Genomic DNA, 24,706 nt, shown 5'->3' on the forward strand with positions numbered 1-24,706 from the left:
CTGGCCTTCACTGGACAGGAAGGAATCTGATCGCCTTGTGAAGGGCATTCATGACTCACACCAAGTAGGCAGTGGCTGCTCTGGTCCCTGGACCGCCAAGCTCCCAGCAGGGGGGCTTCTTTGTGGGATTCCAGGAGGAAGGAAGGAAGGAGGAGGGGCGGTGACTATGCCATTGATGCTCTTTGACACCAGCCTGGCCTCTTTCTCCCCTATGGACGCTGTTTTCTGCACAGGGATACCTGGGAGAGGGTGTGCATGACTCCAGGGCCCAGTCTTTTTAAATCGGGGCCTTCCCCAGCGACGCCAGGGGCCTTCTGCGCTGTGCCGTGTGGGAGGTGCTTGGCTCTCTGCAGGCTGCTGCGGGGCTGCTGTAGGCTCCCACCCTGCTTATGCACCTCGATTCAGAAGTTGAGTAGAGAGACCCTCCCGTGATGTGAGGCTGATACAGCAAGTACAGAAGCCGCGGCATCCCAGGAGTGTCCGGATCCAGCCATGAGGGCAGAGGCCCCTGGCGGACCCCGGGGGCTCCTCCAAGGTCAGGGGTTTGGGATGGAAAGGAGTCCTCAGCAAAGCTGCTCGTGCACCTGTCTGTGGGCGGCAGGAGTCAGGATCTTCTGGGCTGGGGTATTGGCCCGGTCTGGTTTTTTGCTCCCCTTAATGGTGCTGTTGATCTGGGTTCAGGAACAACTTGCCCGAGTCTGATTTTGGCCTCTGCTCTTCAAATGGCTGTTCTGGATGACTTGCCAGGTCCCCACCTCCCTTATTGCACGATAGAGGCTCCATGCGGGTTGGGGGTGGGGTGGGCTCTAGAAATTGGGATGGGTGAGCTGCTTTGTTCAGAACCATGAGCAGGGAAGGATACACAGTACAGCAGGGACGAAGCTGTGGTGGTGCCCACCGGCCAGCAAAGAACCACGGAAAGCACGAATCAGAGCCCTGTGTGTGGGCAGGTGCAGGAGGACACAAGCCGAGTATCCTTTCCAAGCCAGCCGCAAGCCTGAATGAGCCATTGAGCAAGCGAGGCCATCTCAGTCCATCCTCAGACACTAGGAACCTGCCATACCACCCTAGTGATGGAGGGCTTCCTGTGTGCCAGGCCCCGAGAACGAGAAGACCCCTGCCCCCAGCCTTCATGGCCTAGATCTGAGAAGCTGGAAAGGAAGCATGCAGTAAATGTGCCAGGAACCGGGGCAGGCTTTGGCCCAGAGTGACTGGTGGCTCACGTGGCACGGTTATTTGGGAAGTGAGGTCAGGGGACAGAGAAGCCTTCACAGAGCAGAGCAGGGGACATTGAGTCTGTATCTTCAGAGGGATTTTTCAAGGTGAAGGCATCAACATCCTGTGCTCCAAGAGGAGCGGGAGCACAGGATTTGTGGGACGGGGCGTGGGACACGTTGCTGGAGGGCTAATCTAGTCTGCAGCCTAGCCGAGTGCGGTGGGGCAGGGACAGGGCCCCAGAGACACGGTCCCAGTGCCCCTGCACGTACTGGGCCAAAGCGGGAGTCACCACAGTTGTCAAAGCCAAGGAAATTGGAGCCTGGCTGCCGTTAGGAATTTGTTCCTTCAGTTGTTTCTTTTTTTCTTTCTTTTGTTTGAGACAGAGTCTCGTTCTGTGTCCCAGGCTGGAGTGCAGTGGTGTGACCTTGGCTCACTGCAATCTCTGCCTCCTGGGTTCAGGCGATTCTCCCGCCTCAGCCTCCCGAGTAGCTGGGGAGGCACGTGCCACCCCGCCTGGCTAATTTTTTTGTGTTTTTTAGTAGAGATGGAGATTCACCATATTGGTCAGGCTGGTCTCAAACTCCTGACCTCAAATGATCTCCCCTCCTCGACCTTCCAGACTGCTAGGATTATGGGCACCTCTCTCTTCATTTGCAAATTTTTTAGGTTGCGAAATCCCGTTAGCCCTGTCTATTCTCCTGAGAAGGCAACATTATATCAAGTCATGCTCCCATTTCTCCTGATCTATTTGTGTGTCTTGCTGGGCTCCTGACTCACGTTCCAGTGGAGGCATCAGAGTTAATTTTTGTTGTTGCTAGTGTTTTACGTGAGCCTCAGGGACGAGATTTGGACTGTGAACCTCTGATGTGACCTGGACTTCGTTTAAAGCTGGTGCTCTGACTGTCTCAAGTCTGGAGTTTCCCAGACTTCTCTGCCAGCCTCGGTTATGTGGGCACCTGACCAGGCACAAGCCAGCAGGTCTGACTGAGGCCCTCCTGGTGGCATCCTGACAGCTGCTGTCAAGTCCCCACCATGCGATGAAGTCCACCTATTCTCGGGGCAGTCTCCCTATTGGACTGCCCACGCTGCAGCAATTGTTCCCCTAAGAACCCATGGAAGTGCCTGGCAACAGCTTGTGAATGCAAAGATGACACCAAGTCAGGTGGCTATGCCCCTGTGCACAACAGCACTGACCATGCCAGCCTCAGACTGGAAAGAATCCAGGCGTCCACCTGCTGGTGAATGTCTGTCAATCCATACAATGGAATATTACTCAGCCTTCAAGAGGAAGGACATTCTGACACATTCTCCAACACATGGGTGAGCCTTGAGGACATGCTGCTAAGTGAAATAAACCAGACACAAAGAGACAAATGCTGTATGATTCCACTTACATGAGGTAGCTAGATTAGTCAAATTCATAGAGACAGAAAGTAGATGAGAGGTTACAGGAGCTGGGGGCAGGGGGAAGGGGAGTTTTTCTTTTGGCACCTGCCCCCTGGGAGTTATTGTTTAATGGGTGTGGAGTTTCAGTTTGGAGATGATGGTGGTGATGGTCGCACAACAGTGTGTGTGCCTAATGCCACTGAACTGCACACTTAAAAATACCTAACGTCGGACATTCTGCGTTCTGAATATTTTACAATTTTTTTTGAAAAGTAAAGAATTAACTTTTCAGCCTTCTGGCTAAGATGAAAAGGCTGTCCATGGTGCAGGGATGGATGTGGGAGCCCAGACTCCATGAACTTGCTGGCCCCCCATCATGAAAGCCCCAACCACCAGGGAACACATGTGCTGTGTGGTGGTGAAGCCCCGGGCTTGGGCACCCGCCAGCCACCCTGGGAACTTCAGCACCTTCACCTGTGAGAGGACAGGTGCCTGGCTTAGCAATTTCTATTGCATGTAACAGTACTTGATTTGTGCCAATATATATATAAATTCTAGATCCCTTCAACAATGTATTAACTTACAGATGTAGATGTAGTATGTCTTACATCTCTGGAAACTGGAGATACTACAGAGAATGGACTGGACAAATCCCTGTCCTCCACACTTGCTTTGCAGCAGCAGGGACACACACAAGCCAAAATAAAGAGCATGTCACGGGGGAAGTGATGGGAGTTGGGGAGGTATTGGCAGGTAAGGCGGATGCCGTCATGAAGGCACCAAGAATCCCCACTTGTATTTCGAGGATTATCTCAGGGCCGCGTAGGCCTCATCCACACGGCCATTCCACCCGTGCAGGGTGTCTGATGCTGGGGGGCGTTCCGAGATGAATGAGACATGGTCTATGTGGCAGAGGTGCTGATAGGAGAAAAACTTATGTAGCTTCTTAGACTTGGAGCCGGACCAGGCCCCAGGGAGGGTTTCTTTTTGCAGGAACACGAAATGAGTGATGTTTGTCTTGAACAAATATTTGGGGAAGATTTTAAGACATAACCATCATGAAATGTAATCACATGAGCAGATTCTTTCTTACACCGATTCCACAGGATTCTTCCTGAAGAAGCACACCGCTGTCACCGTGGACAGTGGCACTGGTCCTCCTTACTCTCTTGGGGGCCACTTTTGGACCCTGTATTTTTCTTTAACTTTTTTGTACCATGAAATACATTCATTTTTATAACTGAACGATTCTGTAGTAAATTTACAGAGCTGTGCAACTTTTACCAACAATCCAGTTCTAGAGTATTTCCATCACCCAAACAATTGCCCTGTTGCCTCTTTTTTTTTTTTTTTTGAGACAGGATCATGCTCTGTTGCCCAGGGCAGAGTGACATGGTGCAGCCACACTCAGCACCACCTTGATGTCCCAGGCTCAAGTGCTCTTCCCGCCTTAGCCTCTCAAGTAGCTGGGGCCACGGGCATGTGCCACCATGCCAGGCTACTTTTTTTGTTTTGTTTTGTTTTGGTAGAGACAGGGTCTTGTTAATGCTACCCAAGCTGGTCTCAAATTCCTAGGCTCAAGTGATCCTTCTGCCTCGGCCTCCCAGACTGCTGAGATTATAGGTATGAGCCACTGTACCCAGCCCATTCCCAATTACAGCCACTCCTGAATCCAAGCCGATCTGCTTTTTATCTAGGGATTGGCCCATTCTTCGTATTTCATAAAAATGGAATTATACTAGAGTGGCCTTTTTTGGCTGGTTTCTTCCACTTGCCATTATGTTTTTGAGGCTTCGTGTGTTAACATTGTTTCGTTCCCTTTTATGACTGAATGATTTTCCACTGCATACATACACCATGTTTTTGTTTCTGCATTTACTGTTTGACAGACACTTGGATCATTTCTAGTTTGGGCTGTTACGGTTAATGCAGCCACGAACTTGTTCTTGGTACAAGTCTCTATATGGACGTATGTTCTCATTCATTGAGTAGACACCTAGAGGGGTTGCTGGGCTGTGCAGCAAGGTGACTGGGGAACTGCCCTAGGTTTCCTGGAGTGGCTACACCATCTTAACATCCCCAGTGACCATCCCCATTTCTCCACATCCTCACCAATGCTGCTTATAGTCTATCCTGAGGGAGAGGGGGTGTTCCTTTTGCAGTTATGTTAGAGACTGGTTGAGATCAAAGAATAGCAATGAGTTAAAAGTGGAATGGGGGCTGGGCACGGTGGCTCATGCCTGTAATCCCAGCACTTTGGGAGGTGAAGTGGGTGGATTGTTTTAGGTCAGGAGTTCAAGACCAGCCTGCCCAACATGGTGAACATGTCTCTACTAAAAATACAAAATGTCTCTACTAAAAATACAAAAATTATCCAGGCGTGGTAGCAGGTGCCTATAATCTCAGCTACTCAGGAGGCTGAGGCAGGAGAATCGCTTGCTGGGAGGTGGAGGTTGCAGTGAGCCAAGATCGTGCCACTCCACTCCAACGTGGGTGGCAGCAAGATTCCCTCTCAAAAAAAAAAGTAGGATGGATCTCAGGATAGCAGACTGCGGTCACAGGCCACAGCAGGAGGCCTGTCATCTCTCTTCTGGTGAACACAGAGGTTCTCTGGTAGTCTCAGCAAAGACCCACCCCTGGGAATAGATTACGGTGCAGACACACAGGGCTCATACAGGAACAGCCAGGGGTGCCCTGCTGGACCATCCAGGCTAGTGACGATGGGCGTGGAGGAAGCTGTTGTCAAGGAGGTAAGGGAGGAGTGAGCGAGCACTTCCTCCTTTGGATGATTTATTCATAACCCCCACCCTACCCCTGCTGAGGGTGGGCGAGAGGATGTCCTCTGGCTGTCCATTGGTGACTCAATCCAGCCACAGTGCTGGGCCCCCAGCAGAGCCACCGTGGAAGGTGGTCAGTGATGCTTCAGGGCAGCACGCAACACCTGCCCCAGTTGGGCTTCGACCTTCCCCAGCCCCCACCCACCACTTCCCTGGGATGGATGTGCAGGGTGGTTTTCTAGGCAGACCTCCAGGCCACCATCTGCTAGGCCTGCTGACCACAGCCATTCTTCCAAGGCCCCGGCCTTACCCAAGCCAGTGAGAGATGAACAGCGACCTGGTCCACCCTCCTGAGACCACTGTGTGTGAGCAGACAGGCCCCCACCTGGCCAGGCAGCAGGCGTATTCCTCACTAAGACCTTGCAATCCAGGGAGACCCCAGACAGCATCTGGAGTGCCTCAGTTTTTCCCTTAACTGCTGTTTCCCACTTGGTCATCTGTTTTTCCAAAGCGTGGTCTTTTGCTTGTTTACTTCTCTGGTGCTTTAAATAACTGCATGAGAGAGCGTGCCAGCCTTGAGCAGTGTTTGGGGTTGGCTGAGCCGAGGCACAGGCCTCATTATCATGCTATTTTTTACACGGCTTCCGCTCTGGAGCACACTCTGTGCTTTGGAGCAGAGCCAGCCTTGGGACAGCCTTTCCCATGGGAGCCGAAAATCAGGTCAGCTGTGAACCGCTGCCCAGAGGCCGACACTCTGGTCTCCAGTCACTGGGAGTCACAGAGGGGCCTGGTAAAGAACCCACCTGACAGCATCAGGGCCAGGTTGAGGTGGGTGATGGACATCACCAGTGCTGGGGAGTGGACGTTGGCCGGAGCCCTGCCCAGGGCTGCGCTTGCTCTGGGCGAGCAGGACCTGAGCAGCTGCCCTCTGCCCTGGGTCCGTCGGAGGCACTGCATGTGACTCTTGTGGTTCCCTGCTGGGGGTGGTGCAGATTCTGGGCAGTCTAGACTGCTTCCAGCACAAGGCAGGCCAACCAGTCAGACTTTACTCAGCATCTCCAAACTTGGGCAACAGGAAACTAGCCACTTAGAGAAGGAAGCTCGGCTTTTCTAGGCTTTAGAGGAGATGGAGACAGGTTGGAATTCCCGTAACCAATAGGCTGGGGTGGGAGGATGTTCTTCCCACACACAGACAAAAAAGTGGAATCCAGGGGTGATGGGAAACTTTGACCTTGGCCAGCCAGACTGCGGGGCGGGGTTTCCCTCAAAGCCTGGTCAAAAGGCCGCGGAGGCTGGAAGCTCTCATTCAGCTCCACCAGCTTCCCAGAGCAGCAGGGCCAAGCATGCGAGAGTCGCCGTCCCCCCCGGCTGCGATGTGGGGCCTCCTTCGGTACTTCCACCCCAGCTGGGTGGGCCGGAGCCGGGCAGCCTCCTCCGAGAAGCACCTGTGTGCTCGCGGCACTGCCCTGTGGACTCACATTCGAAACCTGGTGTGCAAGGGCAAGGTGGGCTGGCATGTGGGTTGTGGTCCCGGTGGGGATTGGAGGGGCAGCTGCCTGATGTCTGGACAGTTTCTCTTTCTATGTCTTTGCTTACCTGGATTCTGGGTTGCTTGTCAGCTGCTTCTGCTACTTCTGGGTTTTCAAGGGAAGAGGGGCCCAGTGATGGCTGTTCTTGGAAGGAAAGGGAAGAATGTCTCCTGCTTAACGTGTTTCTGCGTTTCCACTTAGAGCCAGGGTCTTTCTCTGTTGTCCAAGCTGGAGTGCAATGGCATGATCTTGGCTCACAGTAGCCTCCCCCTTCCAGGCTCAAGCAGTAGTCCCATCCCAGACTCCCAAGTAGCTGTGACTACAGGCACATGCCACCATGCTTGGCTAATTTTTTTGAATTTTTTTTTTTTTTTTTTTTTTTTTTAATAGAGACAAGGTCTCACTATATTGCCCAGGCAGGTCTCATGGGCTTAGGTGATCCTCCTGCCTTGGCCTCCCAAAGTGCTGGGATTACAGGCGAGGATTCAATTTATTAAAGCTCCCCGCAGTGGTATTAAACTCTCCCTTTCCAGAGGAAATGCACCCTTTCCTCATCCTCACGTTATTCTCTCCTGCCTCTGCTTAGGGTTCACTCTTGGGGAAAGGGCCACTTGAGAGATTCCTTTTTGTATGTGGCTTGTGACTGACTGGTCCTTGCCCATGGACGCTGCTTCTCAGGGTGAGGTCCCTGACACCTGGAGTGTGGCCTCTGAAAACCTTCAAGGCAGGATGCAGCATGATAATCTGTGACCACATAACCCCTGGTGGGAGACATCCTGCCATGCTTTGCTATTTCGTGCCACTCTGGCTGTACACTTCAGATCCTTGGGAAATGTTCACCAATAGGAGATAGAAGGGTAGTTAAAGGGGGGTCAACCCCCAGATGTGCCTTTGGTGAGCCTTCTTGCTGAGCGGGTGCAGGAAGGAAGCCCAGGTGCACGCACCTGTGAGGTAGGGGCAGCTGGCTGGGCTCCTTGACCTGCTCCAGAGCTTCTCCTTGTTTTCTAGCCACTTCACTGCAGAAGACCCAAGTGGCTGTGGCCTCTAGGGTCCCTTGCAGTGGATATGATGCCGATCCTCAGCCCCTCTTTAGGCCTGGTGCTGTGCTCAGCACCGTCGTGTGTGTGTATGTGTGTGTGTGTGTGTGTGTGTGTGTGTACGTGCGAATCCACATGAATGTGTGCAGACATCATGAGGTGTGGTCCCTGCTCTTAGGCAGCTTGCTTTATGGCTAAAATGAAGCAGCCCAAAGCAAGGGATGGAAACAGAAGCCCAGATGCAGTGGCCTTGTATGGAGTGAGATGGTGGTGGCTCCCTGACCTGGCTTCACTCCAGAACTACCTGGAGTTTCTAGTTGTGCAAATCCCAGTTCCCACCCAGATTATGAGTCTAGTTCTCTGCACGTGAAGCCTGGGAAGTTGTAGTTTTAACAAGACGGCTCCCCACCCCCACCCAAGGTACTGCTCATTCACCCAGCCCAGCCAGTGATCCTGGCATACCCAGGAATGCTGACGGAGCTTGTGCTCCCCGTAAAGCAGGAGACAAAGCCTTCACAGATGGGGCACGTGTGGGAGGGGCAGAGGAAGGTGGGGGTGCTGTTCCCCAGGCAGCAGGGCTCCGGGAGCAGTGGGGCCCTGGGCTCCAGGGGTGTCTGGCAGGCACCCTTCTTACTCTGCGTCTCTCAGCCTTTGATGGAGATGCTGGCTGCACTTGGGCTCTACCTCTCACTAAAGTGGGGCGAAGTGGTGGGTATAGGCTGAAGCCTGGTGGGGCGTCTGCCAATCATGACCTTGCTTTCAGCTGGATCCACAGGCCCTGCAGGACAGAGACTGGCAGCGCACCGTCATCGCCATGAATGGGGTATGTGTCCGTGGGACTCCTGATGCCCACGTCCCCCAGAAGGATAGGGTGGCCTCTTTTTTTTTCAAATCAGTCAGAGGTGGCTAAGTCTGAGCAGGCACCTGAAAGGGAGCCTGGCTGGAGGAGGGAGGGCCCCCGAAGAGCAGAATTGCCATGCACGGCAATTTGCTGGCTGGGGTGCAGTTGCTGGTCACGCCCTGGGCATCCCTCCTCGAACAAAGGTCTCATAGCACCACCAGGACAGGTGGGGCCTCCACTCAGGGACCTGGGGGCTGCCCATGTAAATAGAGACCCCCGGTTTGTCTTTAGGTACCCCCGAAAGATTTAGACCTTAAAGCAATGACACACCCAAAAAGGCCTGGGCATTTATGGTAAAATGTTAATAGTTGATGATTCTTGGCTTTTTCTTATATTATTCTCAATACTCTTTCCTACCTAATTTTTATTGTCACCAAGAAAGAGAAAGCCAGGCATAGTGCATCTGTAGTATCAGCTACTCTGGAGGCTGAGGCAAGAGAATCACTGGAGCCCAAGAGTTTGAGTACAGCCTGGACAACATTGTGAGATCCTATATGTAAAAAAAAAAAGCAAGCAAGAGGAGCAACAGCGATTGTAGGAGGTGGTTCTGCAGAAGCCAGTCCTTGACGCCTCCTTTAACAGTCCCGGCTCTTGCTGAAGTAGACTAGAGGCTTCCCCTAGCAGTGGCCCCACCTCACACTGAGACCTCTGCATGCCTTGAGCTTTGAAATATTTGACAAGACCCCCAGGGGCCCTCGGGACCTCGGATGTGAGGACCAGCAGGATTAGAGGACTGTGCCCCTTCTCCCCACTGTAGATTGAAGTAAAGCTCTCGGTCAAGTTCACCAGCCGGGAGTTCAGCTTGAAGAGGATGCCATCCCGAAAACAGACAGGGGTCTTCGGAGTCAAGATCGCCGTGGTCACCAAGTGAGTGGGGAGGGGCTTGGGCTCATGCGGTGAGGGCGCCGGTCCCTTCAGCTGTTTCTGCAGGGAAGAGCGTGTGTGGGTCTCCCTTCTCTGTGCATGGTTGCTGCATGGTGAGGTCAGGCCCCAGGGAGCAGTCGGTGTGCTCAGCTCCCTCCTGTGTTGACTCCACACCAGCTCAGGAACGTCCTTGCCGCCTTGCTTGGAAGCAGTAGGCTGGCTCCAGGAACTGCCCAAGTGCAGGGTTTCTGCCCTCGCTTGGAATTTGTCATGGTCTCGGGTTCCTGTTGAATGGTCATAACCTCTGCCGCTTTGTTACGAGTCAGTGGCCAGGAGAAAGCCTGTTTGTGGGTTTGAGAGCAGTTGAAAGTACTTGAATTCCTCCGAGAATTCATTTGCTTCCCCAGGATGGAATCCGTCTGGGCCCCTGACCTTGCCGGTCACGTGGGCCGGGGCCTCCATCAGTCACACCCAGGACACCTTTCTGTGTGTAAACACTACTCCTACCCCTAACTGTATGGCAGCCACTTGGTGGCACTCTGGGAGGGCTCTGGGCATGAGCAGCGAGGACTCCATCAGCAGCTCCCCCAAAATGAGCACTGCAAAAGAGGGTGACTTGAGAAGCAGCTTTGATGTGCTCCTAAATCCAGTTGAAAACCCAGACTTTAAAAGTTAAGGCCTCAGCACAACACTGTCTTCTAACTTTGAAATATTTGTACTCCAGTGTCCTGTGTGGCGGGCGGTATTGGAATTGTTCTCTGCTAAGACTCAGGAAGAAAGCACTTAGCATCGCAGTACTGGAGCTCTGGTGCTGAGGCAACCCTTCATTCATTCGTGCGATGTTTATTAAGGCCAGCAGCAGGGGTCGGGGGTCAGAGATTCTCCTCTCGCACAGCACGTGGCTGGCAGGACCAACATTGGGTCTGATGTCCCAGCTTGGAGCACAGGCTGCTGACCCCAGACTTGGAGTCTGTCCGATGCCGTTCCTGTGCTGACTTTATTAGACAGGCCTCCTGGCCTTCCCCCAAAGACCACGTGTGACTCGCAGGGGTTCTGGCTGCTTCAGCCTCTTAGAAAGGTCCTGAGGAAGTGCACGCAATGAGGACTGAGGTGGCAGAGGGAGGACAGGCACGCACAAGGCTCTGTGTGCAGCCCCAGACCTGGGCACCTTCCTGACCATCCTCACCCCAGCTTCAGGTGTGCAGATAGAGGGCAGGTCTCCTGTGCCACGGCCCAAGCGGGGCTGCCGGGACACTGAGAACACGCCCTCCTCCCGCAGGAGAGAGAGGTCCAAGGTGCCCTACGTCGTGCGCCAGTGCGTGGAGGAGATCGAGCGCCGCGGCATGGAGGAGGTGGGCATCTACCGCGTGTCCGGAGTGGCCACCGACATCCAGGCGCTGAAGGCAGCCTTCGACGTCAGTGAGTGTTGGCCTGGGCAGGACGGGAGGGGTGTGGGCGGCGGTGTCCGTGATGAGATCTCACAGTGCTCCACGGCCCAGGCACGTCACAGCCTTCTCTGTGTCTTTTGTTCATTTAGTGTTCTATGGTTTTTAAGAAAGAGAAGACAAGAGTTATTGAAGGAGCTTCTGTAAAAGCCAGTTTTTTGTTTTTGTTTTTGTTTTTGTTTTTGTTTTTTTGAGATGGAGTCTCACTCTGTGACCCGGGCAGGAGTGCAATGGCTCAATCTCGCCTCACTGCAACCTCCGCCTTCCAGGTTCAAGTGATTCTCCTGCCTCAGCCTCCCAAGTAGCTGGGAATACAGGGGTGCCAGCAAGCCCGGCTAATTGTTGTATTTTTAGTAGAGACGGGGTTTCACCGTGTTGGTCAGGCTGGTCTCCAACTCCTGACCTCGTGATCCACCCACCTCAGCCTCCCAAAGTGCTGGGATTACAGGCATGAGCCACCACACCCAGCCCGTAGAAGCCAGTTTTTATACCACCTACCCACCCATACTGCTTGAAGATTGGCTAGGGGCTTCCGCGGGGCCTTGGCCTTCCTGCCATGGTGGTGGACTAGACTGTTCTGTCCACTGCCCTGTGTGAGGATGCGGCGGGCAGAGGGCACTGATGGACCCAGCTCAGGCCGGGGCTGCAGCGTCTCCGCCTCCATCTCACCAACCCTCACAGGCTATGAAGGACCTCCCCAAATGCCAGGGGAGGGCACTGAGACCCCAGACGGTCCTTGGCCAGCATTGTCACAGCAACAGGACTCTGTGCCTGCAGACCTTTCTCTGGGGCACACCCCATCCACCCTTACTGGGACCCGCAGAATGCCCAGCACCCTTGGGTGGGCCCTGGGGTAGTTTCAGCTCCCTCTGGGGTTCCAGAATGGACGTGGCCTGTGGTTGGGAGGCAGGCACCAGTGGCTAACTGGGTCCAAAAACAAGACACCAGTTCAAACACTGAAACCCATCAGATTCTCCCACAGCCTTCCCGCTATCGGAAGACACTGGAGCAGGGGTGGTTGCTATACAGGGCGGAGTCCCCGATTCCCACACAGCTTCTGTGTCCTGCCACGCTGGGCTCCTCCTGGCCATCACGTTGGGCCAAGCAGGGGAGAGGTCCGGGGATGCACACGCCCCTGCATCAACGCCGCACAGACAGAACCACACACAGCTCTTGGGAGGAGTAAGATCAGCTGCTCACAGCAGGGGAGGCTCCCGCACAGTGGTCAGCGTGGCAGGGACGGGGCGTTAGCCAAGGCAGGGATGGCGGGAGACGCACTCGGGATCCTCAAGGAGGCTGCAGCACTTCCATTCTCTTTCCAGATAACAAGGACGTGTCAGTGATGATGAGCGAGATGGACGTGAACGCCATTGCAGGCACGCTGAAGCTCTACTTCCGTGAGCTGCCCGAGCCCCTCTTCACTGACGAGTTCTACCCCAACTTCGCTGAGGGCATTGGTGAGCACCGGAGGCCCTGGCGTCCTGGGAGGCATCTCCTCGTCCATTGCTGCCGTTGGGGACTGTGAAAAGCGAGATGTGGGAACCAGAGCTGTGCCACCTCTGCCATAGTCAGCATTTCAACCAACCTGAGAAAGCAGGGGCCAGAACCCAGCCTGTCCTGAAGCCCTCGCCCGTTCCCAGAGGGCCTGCCGTCCCTATTCCTCCCAGAGACCGAGAGGGTGAAATGGTCAGCACTGCCGCGCTGTGGGGTCCTAGACTCCGCTGTCGTCCTTTCTGCAGACCAGGGCGAAATGAGGGCGCCCGGGTGCTGTAGCCACAGGTCCTGGGCCTGTCAAGCACGGGTTCAGTCCTGGCCTGACCCTCAGTCAACCTGGAGGCTGACGGCTAAAGCGGAAGGCTGGCGCGTGCGGCCATGTAGCCTTCACATCACCCTTAGGGCAGGTCTGCCTCCCGGGCCCGGGCACAGAGGACCTGCTCTCCCAGCCTGCAGGTGCCCCTGTGGTGTCCGGGGTGATGAGGGGGTCTATGTGTAGCTGGTGGGGCTGGGGCCCTCCCACCTCCCACCTGCCACCTCCTTGTGTCCCTCCCTCCCTTATTTCATTTCACGCTGAGCCTCCCCTGCCTTAGGCTGCCTGGGGATGGGGTGGCAGCGGGAGTTTCCCAAGCGCGGCTCTGCCCGTGGGCGGCTGCTCTCACGCCACCTCCTGCCGCTGTTCTCCGGGTGCTGCTGACCCCTGTGAGGTAGAGAAATTCCTTGAGGTGGCTCACACCCCACACAGGCGCCCTTCACAGGGTCCTCACTGGGGACCAGCACTGTGGGAGTGAGGATGATGAGGGGCCTGGGCTGCTCAGGGACCACCTCGGGAGAGGGCTCTGGCTCGTTGTGACCCGGAGGAGTCACCCACCGCCTTCTGCAGCTCTTTCAGACCCGGTTGCAAAGGAGAGCTGCATGCTCAACCTGCTGCTGTCCCTGCCGGAGGCCAACCTGCTCACCTTCCTTTTCCTTCTGGACCACCTGAAAAGGTAGCCCAGCTCTCCCGCGGCTGCCCAGGACTCCAGGGTGCCCCACTGCTCCCGTCAGACCCCCAGCACTGAGGACCTTCCCTCCCAACCCCTGCCTGCAGTCCCTCACTGCCTCGGGGGATAGTGCCTCTGCCGCCCCCGCCCCCGCCTCTCCTCTGTGCCACTCTTCGTCTGCACTGTGGCCTTAACAAAGAGCTGAGCTTTCGCCATGGCCACCAGTGCGCTTGAACCCCCCAGTTCCCTCCCGCCCAGATCATGGAGGAGACCTCCCCACCAGCCCAGAGCTGGACCCTCCTCCTGGGCCCCTCGTCCTGGGCCACCTAGACCCAGAAGTACCAGGGCTGGAGTCAGCTTGCAGCACAGCCAGGGTCGAGGTCGCTCCCCCGAGGACTCCAGTGCGGCCCAGCCCTTCCGCCTCTCCCCTGATGGTGGCGTTGAAACAGCCCCCTCTGCTTTGGTCCTCGACAGGGTGGCAGAGAAGGAAGCAGTCAATAAGATGTCCCTGCACAACCTCGCCACAGTCTTTGGCCCCACGCTGCTCCGGCCCTCGGAGAAGGAGAGCAAGCTCCCTGCCAACCCCAGCCAGCCCATCACCATGACCGACAGCTGGTCCTTGGAGGTCATGTCCCAGGTATGGGAAGACAGGCTCCAGCCCATGCCAGCCTGACCTGACAGAGGTGGCCGCTGCCTGTGCCGCCCGAGTCCTGCCGATCTTCCTATGTGCGTTGTATCCATGGAGGTGGCCAAGATTCAGAGACGAACTTGCCTAGGTCTGCACAAACAGGAGTGTTATCGGTGGGGGGCCCAGGCCACCTCCCGGTCCTGCTGGTGCACCCTGCTGGGGGCTTACCACCACCCTGAGTGTTCGGGCATGGCTGCTTATGCCTGTAATCCCAGCACTTTGAGAGGTCACGGCAGGATAACAGAACCCAGGTGTTTGAAAGCATCCTAGGCAATGTAGCAAACTCCATCTCTAGAAAAAATAGAAAAATTAGCCAGGCATTGTGACATACACCTGTAGTCCAGGCTACCAGGGAGGCTGACATAGGAGGATCGCTTGAGCCCGGGGGTTAGAGGCTGCAGTGATCCATGATGGAGCCACTGTCCTCCAGCCTGGGTGACAGAGCAAGGCCCTGTGCGGCTCTGAAATAAAACCAGCCCCTCAGTCATGCCTTGTGAGGACCCCACCCCACCCCCGTCTCAGTGTAAGGGGTTCATGGCACCGGCAGGGGCCTCAGCTCCTGGGCTGGCCTTGGGGGCTTGGGCCCCAAAGACCTCCCCACCAGCAGCTGTGAGCACCCCTCTGAGCTGCTCTCACTTCCCCACTCTGTCCGGGCAGGTCCAGGTGCTGCTGTACTTCCTGCAGCTGGAGGCCATCCCTGCCCCGGACAGCAAGAGACAGAGCATCCTGTTCTCCACCGAAGTCTAAAGACCCCCGTCCATCTCCAGGAGGCGGATAGATGGCCTGGAAACCTCTGGCTGATGGGGCCATCCGTAGAGCGGGAATTAAACCTTCCTGAGGTGTCCTTGGGCCACCCCCAAGCGGCGGGCCATCTGCCAAGAGACAGCCACCCAAAGCAGAAGGCCAGCTGGCCTGGGGAGATCCCAGCCAGGTCTGGGAGCCCCAGGCAGGCCTCAGACTGTGGTTTTTGCACACGGCCACCCGAGGGCGCCCCAAGCCAGTGCATCTCAGAGTCCAGGCCTGACCCTGGGGAACAGGGTGAAGGGAGTAGTTTTTATGAACTGAACTTATCAGAGTTTAAAAGATTTCTACTGGATCACGTGTCAAGATGCGCCCTCTCCGGGGAGGAGGGAGCGTGGCCGGATTCCCTCACTGTTGTATCTTGAATAAACGCTGCTGCTTCATCCTGTGGGGCCACGGCCCTGTCCCTGCGTGGGTGGGGCCTCTCCCATTTCCCTGACTAGAAACCACACTCCATTTAGAGCAGGGTGTGAGAGGCTAAGTCGGCACTGAGTCGTGCTATGACTCCATTCAGGGCTTTCTTCTTTTTTTTTCCAGAAGGATTTTTTGCAGAAATGGGTCTTTGTTGCCCTGTTTGTCCTCCTTGGATGGCAGCTCCAGGAGGCCTGTGAAATGTTTGGGGGACAGGACCCCTGGGGAGTCCCAGGCTACGCACTTTAGGGTTCGCCCTCCAGGGAGCGGTGCCTCGTCCCCCCATCCCGACTGCCCTCCTGGTGCACGCTCTCCTGTTTGGCTTCCACAGGCCAGGACTTACCTGGCTTCTCTCTGCCCACACTCTCCCTGCCCCAAGTGTCCCCAGCACAGGTGGCTTCGTTTCCGTTCTCAGCTCAGAGGACGTGCTCAGCTTTTGTAAAAGTGTCCACTGGGTGGCAGCAGCTTGCTGATGACTTGTTTCAAAACTTTGATCTGAAATAGTCTTTTGATACTTGAATATTTTTACGTTTTATACATAGTTTCTAACTTTTTTCCTAACAGATTCCAATACCTAATAAGATGCTAGAATGTATTCCATGGACAATCCGTGTCCTGGCTGCATTTTGTCTTCCTCTAAGCGCCTGGCTCTGCTGCTCTCAGGAGTGGGTTCTGAAGCCTCTGGAGAACAGGCTACTCGGAGAGTTAGGAAGGAACCAGGCCTAGGGACCGGGGGCTCCCTCCCAGAGCAGGTGGAGGCTCAGGACCACCTGCCGCCCCCTCTGCCGGCACGTTGCATGGGAGTCCAGGCATTCTTTGCAACCCCACCTGACCACCTTGCTAAAAGAAAACAGAAGCGTGGAGGCTGCCACCTATTTGCAAGAAATAAACCCGTAAACAATTGCATCTCTTTTTTAGAAAGAGGTTTGGGGCAGGGAAAGGGGAGAAGGGACCCGAAGCCGAGAGCTGAGTTTCCAGAAAATCCTGCAGGAGAAGAAGATGCATCTGCCCAGAGGAGGGAAGTGGAATCGCACTCAGGAAAGTGTGTGGGGTCCCAGGATGACACCAGCACCCAGCGCAGCTCTGTCCGGCAACCTCTCCCAAGGTCGGAGGAGTGAGTGTCCCCTGTGTGTGGATGAGCAGCTCCTGCTGAGCCCGCAGCACCTCGGGGAGCCTGACAGCGGGGTTGTGTGCCTCACACTTCTCTGCTTGTGGACCTGGCGAGTCTGGGAGCAGAAAGAGCCACAGGAAGGTTTTCTGTCTGCGTCTGTGTGTGGTGTGGATTTAGTTGTGCTCTTTTCTTGCTGGGAGGGCACAGCCACCGTTTGTAAGAAGAGTCGCCCTGGTGGGTGGGGAAGACAGAACAGGAGCCTCTCTGCCCTCTGTACCTTTCTGGGCCCGGTGGGCTCCCCTGTCCTGGCTTCCATCTCTGTCTGTCTCCGTGACCCTCCAGCCCTGCAAGGGAACACACGTGGCTTAGAAAAGCCACATCCAGCCCTGGCCTCTGTCTCCTCTGATCTCATGACGTGCATCTGCCGCCTTGAAACTGGAAAGCGATCTATCGATGTCTGTGCCAATTTTCGTTTCCCCCCACAACCTGCGTCCCCGTGCGACTTTTATTTATGTATGATGTGTGCTGTCTAATGATGGGATGACCACACTTTCCATGTTCTAAAAGGGATCCTCCCCCACTGGGTTCCAGGAGTGATGATGGCTTTAGGACTTGAGGTGTGTCACTTACCTGCCTCCTGGCTCAAAAGCCTGTGCAGAAGCAAAGCTGGTGCGGGGCTGGGAAATGCAGCGTTCTCCAGGACGGGACCCAGCTCTCCCCCTGCAACGCAGGCAAAGGCCTGGACGCCAGTGTGACCTCCCACAAGGCATGGCTGCCAGACTCCCTGACCAGAAGTGATGCTTTTTTGCATCAGGCCCTGGGTTTGAAGCAGCCTCGCTTTCTCTCTGTAAGTGGCTGGTGTCTTAGCAGCAATGTGAGCTCGGCCACCTACACAGCACCGTGGGGGAAAGAACTGCTGACACTTTCATTAAAGTTCTCTGACACGATGCATGCTTGTTGATTTCATCATCAGCGCCGCTGAGTGGAACCCCTGAGCCAGTGGGGTGCGGGCTAGAAAACGCAGGTACAGTGATGGGCTGGGTGCCCAGGAGGCCTCAGTGCTCAATCAGGCCAAGGTGGCCAAGCACAGGCCACAGGGAAGCCAGGCCTGGGGGCTGTGGGTGAGCACAGGCAGGTGCTGGCTGGACAGCGTTAGGACGCTGCAGCAGCAGCAACTCCACTGAGTCGGGCGGTCTGATGAGGGCAGGGACTACTGTTGCTTTGCTGGAGAGAGACGATCCCCCCTTGGGAGAGGCTTTTCTGCCCCTGCAGGTGGATCCGGGACAGACCGCTGCCAGGATGACCCGGCTGGTGCTCCTTTGCTGTGCTGGGCCCTGGGACAGGGCGGACTCCCGCCATGCACAGCCTGGGCCCGGGTTCTTACCTGCGGCCACTGCTCTGGTACGAGCCCCTGGTCTTGGGTGGTTTCTGCTGGGTCTGGGGTTTGGTGTTGCTGCTGAGTCCAGCCTTTCCAGCACCTGTGCGTGGGCCCTGGGTGTTCTCAGCCGCCTATCGTCTTACCCTCAGAAGCCTGTGCAGCTTACAGGAGAGCTGCCATGGGCTGGAGATGGGCGTGCAGCCTGGGTCCTGCTCGGGTGGGTGCAGCTTGAGGAGACTCGGCCACGTCTACCATGCCACGGGTTTACCCTCAGCACTGTCCACGTCAGCTGTCAGCCTGAGCCTCCCCAGGAGAGCCAGGCTCACACGGCAAAGCCTCCTGTGGCCAATGAGGTTGCTGAGCCCAGCCAGGACCTTTCTCAGACTCCCAGGAGGTGACTCTGTTCCCGAGCTGCCTGGTCAGCTCTCTCGGGGTGAGAGGGGCTTGTCACACGGGTCCCTGCCTGCAGTGTGACCCTTCTCGGCTGCTCTCAACAGCCTTGTTTATAGAGTGTCACCACACCAGGGAGCAGGACCATTCGTTTCGCTCCAAATCTGAGTTCATTCCACCTTGAAGAGACTTCCTCGTCCAATCTCTCTACTTGATAGCTGTGGAAACCAAGGCACACAGAGCACCCCCAGCTCACTTGGGGGTCTCAGAGCTGATCCATGAGCAGAGGCTGAGATCCTGGAATCTTGTTCTCCAGCCTCCCCGCAAGCTCACTCCCTTTCTGCTGGACAAGATGGGACCTGCCCTCGACCGGAAGCCCCGGCCTGTACATGGCTGTGCCCGTGCAGGAACTCAGACCGAGATGTCCAGGCAGCATGTTTTTGGTTTTTTTTTTGGTTTTTTGTTTTGTTTTGTTTTCTTTTTTTAGACGGAGTTTCGCTCTCGTTACCCAGGCTGGAGTGCAATGGCGCGATCTCGGCTCATCGCAACCTCCGCCTCCTGGGTTCAGGCAATTCTCCTGCCTCAGCCTCCTGAGTAGCTGGGATTACAGGCACGCGCCACCATGCCCAGCTAATTTTTGTATTTTCAGTAGAGACGGGGTTTCACCTTGTTGACCAGGATGGTCTCGATCTCTTGACCTCGTGATCCACCCGCCTCAGCCTCCCAAAGTGCTGGGATTACAGGCTTGAGCCACCGTGCCCGGCCCAGGCAGCATGTTTTTTACCTTTTTTTTTTTTTTTTTTTTTGAGACGGAGTCTCACTCTGTCACCCAGGCTCTAATGCAGTGGCACAACCTTGGCTCACTGCAACCTCTGCCTACCAGGTTAAACTGATTCTCCTGCCTCAGCCTTCAAGTAGCTGGGACTACAAGCTCAAGCCACTACACCTGGCTAATTTTTTATTTTTAGTAGAGATGCGGTTTCCTTATGTTGGCCAGGGTGGTGTTGAACTCCTGACCTCAGATGATCTGCCTGCCCTGGCCTCCCAATGTGATGGGATTACAGGCGTGAACGACTGCATCGTTTAAACCTAGCAAGAGACTGGGCGCAGTGGCTCACACCTGTAATCTTCTTGCTTTGAGAGGACAAGGCAGACAGATCACCTGAGGTCAGGAGTTTGAGACCAGCCTGACCAATATCGTGAAACCCCATCTCTACAAAAAAAAAAATTAGAAAAAATTGTCCCTGCATGGTGTCACACCTGTAGTCCCAGTTACTCAGAGGGCTGAAGCATGAGAATCACTTGAACCCTGGAGGCAGAGACTGCAGTGAGCTGAAATGGTGCCACTGCACTCCAGCCTAAGTGACAGAGGGAGACCCTGTCTCTAAATAAACAAATGTGGCCAGGTGTGGTGGCTCACCCATGTAATCCCAACACTTTGAGAGGCCAAGAAGGATGGATCACAAGGTCAGGAATTCAAGACCAGCCTGGCCAAGATGGTGAAACCCCATCACTACTAAAAATACAAAAATTGGCTACATACAGTGGCAGGCACCCATAACCCCAACTGCTCAGGACGCTGAGGCAGGAGAATCTCTTGAATCGAGGAGGCGGAGGTTGCGATGAGTCTAGAATACACCACTGCACTCTAGCCTGGGCCACTGAGCAAGACTCCCTATCAAATTAATTAATTAATTAATGTACACCTGTAATCCCAGCACTTTGGGAGGCTGAGGCAAATATATCACCTGAGGTCAGGAGTTCGAGACCAACCTGACCAATATAGCAAAACCAGGTCTCTACTAAAAATACAAAAATTAGCTGGGAGTTGTGGCGTGTGCCTACAGTCCCAGAAACTCGGGAGGCTGAGACAGGACAATTACTTGAACCCAGGAGCAGAGGTTGCAGTGAGCCGAGATCCCACCACTATGCTTCAGCCTGGGTGACAGAGTGAAACTCTGGCTCAAAAAAATACATAAATGTCAAACAACCATCTATGTCTGAGGCCCTGGTAAAAATAAATAAATAAATAAAGGCAGATTGCAGAGTCGTGTAGCAGAAGCGTGCTGGTCCTATCCATGTGGTGAAGGCAGAGTTTATACAGAAGCCTCACAAGAACTTTTATATCCACCCCTGAAAGAAAGCCGTGATTGCCTCCATAGAAGCAGTACATGGACTAACGCACGGGCTCTCCCAGACAGCTCTGGAAAGATCAACGGAAAACGGAATGACATGCTCAGCCCTTGAGGCCAAAATGCCCTTCCCCAGAGCAGATGCCACAAGACAGAGCAGGATCGGGTTGGAGGTCACTTCTGGGAGGGGGAGCACAGTCACACCCGGGGCAGGGGTGTAAGAGGTTGGGCATTCTCACTGGAAAAGGAGAGAGCTGGTCCGAGATGGCCAGCTGACAGGCAGAGCCTTGCATAACCCAAGTCATGGAGACAAGGACATCAAATTATCTTTGTCTGGTGAAGATGTGATCCTGGATTTAGAAACATGTAAAGGCTCCGCCAGAAAACTCCTAGACTTGCTAAATAAGTAAATACAGTTATTATCAGGATAAAGAATCAACATAGAAAAATCAGCATTTCTATACACCAATAATGGTCTAACTGGGAAAGAAATTATGAAGGCAATCCCATTTACAATAGCAACAAAATGAAAAACGTTATGCCTCAGAATGAATTTTACCGAGGAGGTACGAGATTTCTACAAGGAAAACTACAAAACACTGATGAAAAAGCTTAAGAGGACACAAAGAAGTGGACAATCATCCCGTGCTCATGGATGGAAGGAATTCGTAGCGTTAAAATGATGATACTGCCCAAAGCAGTCTAGAGATTCAATACAACCCCTACCAAAACACTAACGTCATCACTCACAGAACTGAGAAATCATATGGAACCAAAAAAGAGCTCAAAGAGCCAAAGTCATCCTCAGCAAATAGAAAAAAAAAAAAAAAAAAAAAGCTAGAGGGATCCCATTTTACTACAAAGTAGAACAACATTTTTGACAAGTGCGTGATCATAGCATGAAAATAGACACATAGCTCAATGGGATAGACGCATGAGAGAGCCCAGAAAGACAGCCACATATTCACAGCCAACTGATCTTCAACAGAGCCGACAGAAACACACTTAGAGGAAAGGATGCCCTCTTCAATGAATGGCACTGGGAGGGCTGGATAGCCGCATGCAGAAGAATGAAACTGGGCCCCTATCTCTCACCATATACCAACATCACCTCCGGATACATCCAAGACTGGAATGTAAGATATGAAACTACAAAAGTGTTAGAAGAAAACCTAGAGAAAACTCTTCTGGACTTCGCTGTAGGCGAGGAATCCATGAGGAAGACCTCAGAAGCCCGACCTTAAGAAGGATGAGCTGGAGGATGGCCCAGCGGAACTGTGTCCAGCAGAACCCTGGACAGCGCACGAGGAAGCCTTAAAGGCCAGATTCCTCCTTGCTGTGCCCACGTGGGAAGTGGGGTTGCCAGCGTCAGAAGCTGGCCCAGACTTGCACCTGAGGCCTGCCTTGTTTTGCAGTGGCACTGGGTCCCCGCCTTGCAATTGGGGGTGACTGCTTAAGTGGCCCCCCAGAAATATGATGGAAAGGAAGGACAAAAGTGCCAGCCAATAGAATTGCTCCTTGTGTTGCCTCCCCCGGTCACCATGTGGTGCTCGGACTGGGTGGGGGTCCTCTGGTGTTCAGGCCCCCTCATACCCCAATGCTGTGTGTGGTGCTCAGGGCCCTTCTCTTTGCCACTATGCTGCTGAGGGATCCATTTCTGGAACTCAGAGTTGGGCTGCCTCTCTGCTCCCCAGGCCCGTTTGTGTTGCAGAAACCACCAACCTCGAGGGGGCCGGGCCCCTGCTTTCAACGTTCAGGGGAGCCGCCTAGTTTTGGCAGAGGCCCCGTGTGAGGAGGCAGCATGCACCTCACAGGCAGAGGCAGCGGATGCCTCAGGAAGAGACCCAGCTGAGCCAGCAGCCCAGGCCGCCTTGCTTCCGGCGGGGGGACCCGAGGTGCAAGTGGTGGGTAATGAGACCCCTGCAGCTGAGTGTGCTGTGGTGCCCTGGGCTGGCTGTCTTGGAGCAGATGAGGCTGGGGCTGCAGCTGGAGCTGCCAGATCGGAAGACAAAAGAGAACGCTTCAGGGTGCGGGTTCCCGGCTGCTGCCCACGAAGGACCCGAAGGACCGCAGGTTTGGGCTGGGCGGCGGCTGCAGCAGTAACAGGAAGTTTCAGTACTGGGGTGGGACCACAGACCCTTCGTCCTGCCGGGCTGCTGGTGTCCTTTCCTGAGGCTGTGCTGTGCCTGAGGGGCATCAGATGGGCCTGAGGAGATTGGAGGAAGCTTACACTGGAGCCAGCAGGAGGCCGCAGAAAGAGAGGCTGGGAAAAGGGACTGTATCTAAGGGGGTAACCTCAGAGTCACTTGCTGCCTTGGGTGCCAGGTTAGCAGATGTGCTGGCTGCAGAACTGGAACCAGATCCAGATCCAGCGATCTGCAGACCAGGAGAGAGAGGGTCAGTGGAAACAAGAGGTCCCTGTGTGAAGGGGACAGGGAGATGCACACACATTGGGGTTGGGGATTTCATCCTTTTGCTGCCGGGAGCGGCAGGAAAGGCAGACTGGGCACCTGCTGCAGCTGGGGCCGAGGCCCAGGGATGTGAGGGGCCTCTTTGCCCTCCATTCGGTGGGGCCCCCCACGTGGGGCCATGTAGAGGGGGTAAGGGCCCCTGCAGCAGCTGCAGCAGCAGAAGTGCCAGGCCTTGGGCTTCTCAGGCTGCAGTCCACACTTGGAGCTGGGAAGGGGGCAGGAATCAGCGAGGTGACCTGGGCTGTGTCCCGGGAGTGTGAAGAGGTGTCAGGAAGGGGATCTTAGGAGAACAGGGGGCCTAACTAGCGGCGCTTCCTCCCAGACACAGCAGGTCTAGAGGGGGCTCCTGTAGAAGATGCTAGGAGGGATGCACGGCCCATGTACTCTTGGGACTTGTGAGTCTGCTGATGCACATCCATGATGGATGCTTTAGGGACAGCAGGCACAGAAGTCCCTGTTGCAGGTGAGGACAAAGCTTGGGAAGGCCGTGAGGGTCTACAGTCCCAGATGGCCTTGGCCTCACCCCGCAGTGCACTATTAATGCACCGGAGTGCCGCCTCCTTCTCCAGGTCCAGGTCTTCAGCAGTGACCCGGAACCCCAGCTGTAAGGGAGGTGGCAGCATCAGAGGCCCCCCTCGCCTGCGTGGCAGCAGAGGAAACTTTCTTCTACGAGGCCTAGACTCCTGAGATGTCGGGGAGCCATTCCTGGGGGCCAGTTTCTCCCCTGGTGGTGCATCTGCTGCCTTTTCACCCTGGGTGTGAATGACAGCCTGAGAGACAGCCTGAGACTTGTCCTCACTCACTGTCTCTGAAGAACTGACGGTCACAGGGCAGTGGGATGAGTCTGGCCCCCTCCTCCTCTTTAGCCACGGGAAGCCTCCCGTGGAGCTGTAGGAGCTGGAAATGGCATTTCTTTTTGGGCCAGGGCTCATCCCAGAAGGCTGGGATTTCTTGTCATCTGTGACTTCTGACATGGTCACATGGGAATGGGATGAGTTTGGCCCCCTCCTCCTCTTTAGCCACGGGAAGCCTCCCGTGGAGCTGTAGGAGCTGGAGATGGCATTTCTTTTGGTGCAGGAGCTCACCCTGCAAGGCTGGGATCTCTGGTCATATCTGACTTCTGACCTCTGGGCATGCAGGTCTCTCTGCAGAGGCCCGGGCCTGGGCACTAAGGACCAGGGGTCTCCATTATCCCGTCCGGGCCTAAATGCAGATGGTGCATCCCTGGTGCCCTCGGGGCCCCTTTTTTCATCATCAGGATTCTCTTGGACTCTGGGGTCCTTGTCCTGCTCAGGCATCGCTGCCTCGCTCTCCCTTTGGGTTCTCAACATGATCTCCTCTGGACAGGAGTCTGGGCCACAGCTGGGTGTTGTGGGCCCCAAAAGGGTGACTCCCTGCTCCTGGGCCCCACAGAGAGTTTTTGTGTGGAATTGGAAGCTTGCTGTGGTACCTGTGCATCCAAATTGAAGGCAGAGGCAGGATCACCGGAAAACCTTCTTGAAGTTGTTTCGACACAGTGCTGATTCCAAGTGTCCGGGCACTTGTAGGACGACCTGCCACTCCAGCCACGGGCAGGAGCAAGGAGGAGATCCCACAAGCAAAGCGAAGGGAGGGATGGGGAGAGCGGGCTCAAGGCAACTGAGCCCTACTGGCAGGTCCTCAGCACTCGGGCCGGGACAGGGATAAAGGG

At 55.1% G+C, this 24,706-nt stretch overlaps 2 protein-coding genes across 2 annotated transcripts in view; one reads left to right on the top strand and one right to left on the bottom strand.

Moving 5' to 3' along the window:
- The window catches only part of BCR (BCR activator of RhoGEF and GTPase), a 136,624-nt gene extending 119,032 nt beyond the window's left edge, over positions 1-17,592 (top strand). Inside the window, exons 17-23 of the mRNA XM_003938577.4 lie at positions 8,711-8,770; positions 9,606-9,715; positions 10,992-11,131; positions 12,480-12,614; positions 13,535-13,640; positions 14,109-14,271; positions 14,980-17,592. Coding sequence (XP_003938626.3) covers positions 8,711-8,770; positions 9,606-9,715; positions 10,992-11,131; positions 12,480-12,614; positions 13,535-13,640; positions 14,109-14,271; positions 14,980-15,069 — 804 coding nt within the window. The 3' untranslated portion in view covers positions 15,070-17,592. The remainder of the gene's footprint in view (positions 1-8,710; positions 8,771-9,605; positions 9,716-10,991; positions 11,132-12,479; positions 12,615-13,534; positions 13,641-14,108; positions 14,272-14,979) is intronic.
- A 5,418-nt stretch (positions 17,593-23,010) lies between these two features.
- On the bottom strand, positions 23,011-24,314 carry LOC101032254 (putative POM121-like protein 1). Its single transcript, XM_074390927.1, is given in 2 exon segments — positions 23,011-23,100; positions 23,103-24,314. Coding segments are annotated over 2 exon segments (1,302 nt in total).
- Between the last annotated feature and the right edge of the window lie 392 nt (positions 24,315-24,706).

Source organism: Saimiri boliviensis, chromosome 21, assembly GCF_048565385.1.
Source record: "Saimiri boliviensis isolate mSaiBol1 chromosome 21, mSaiBol1.pri, whole genome shotgun sequence".
Lineage (NCBI taxonomy): Eukaryota > Metazoa > Chordata > Mammalia > Primates > Cebidae > Saimiri > Saimiri boliviensis.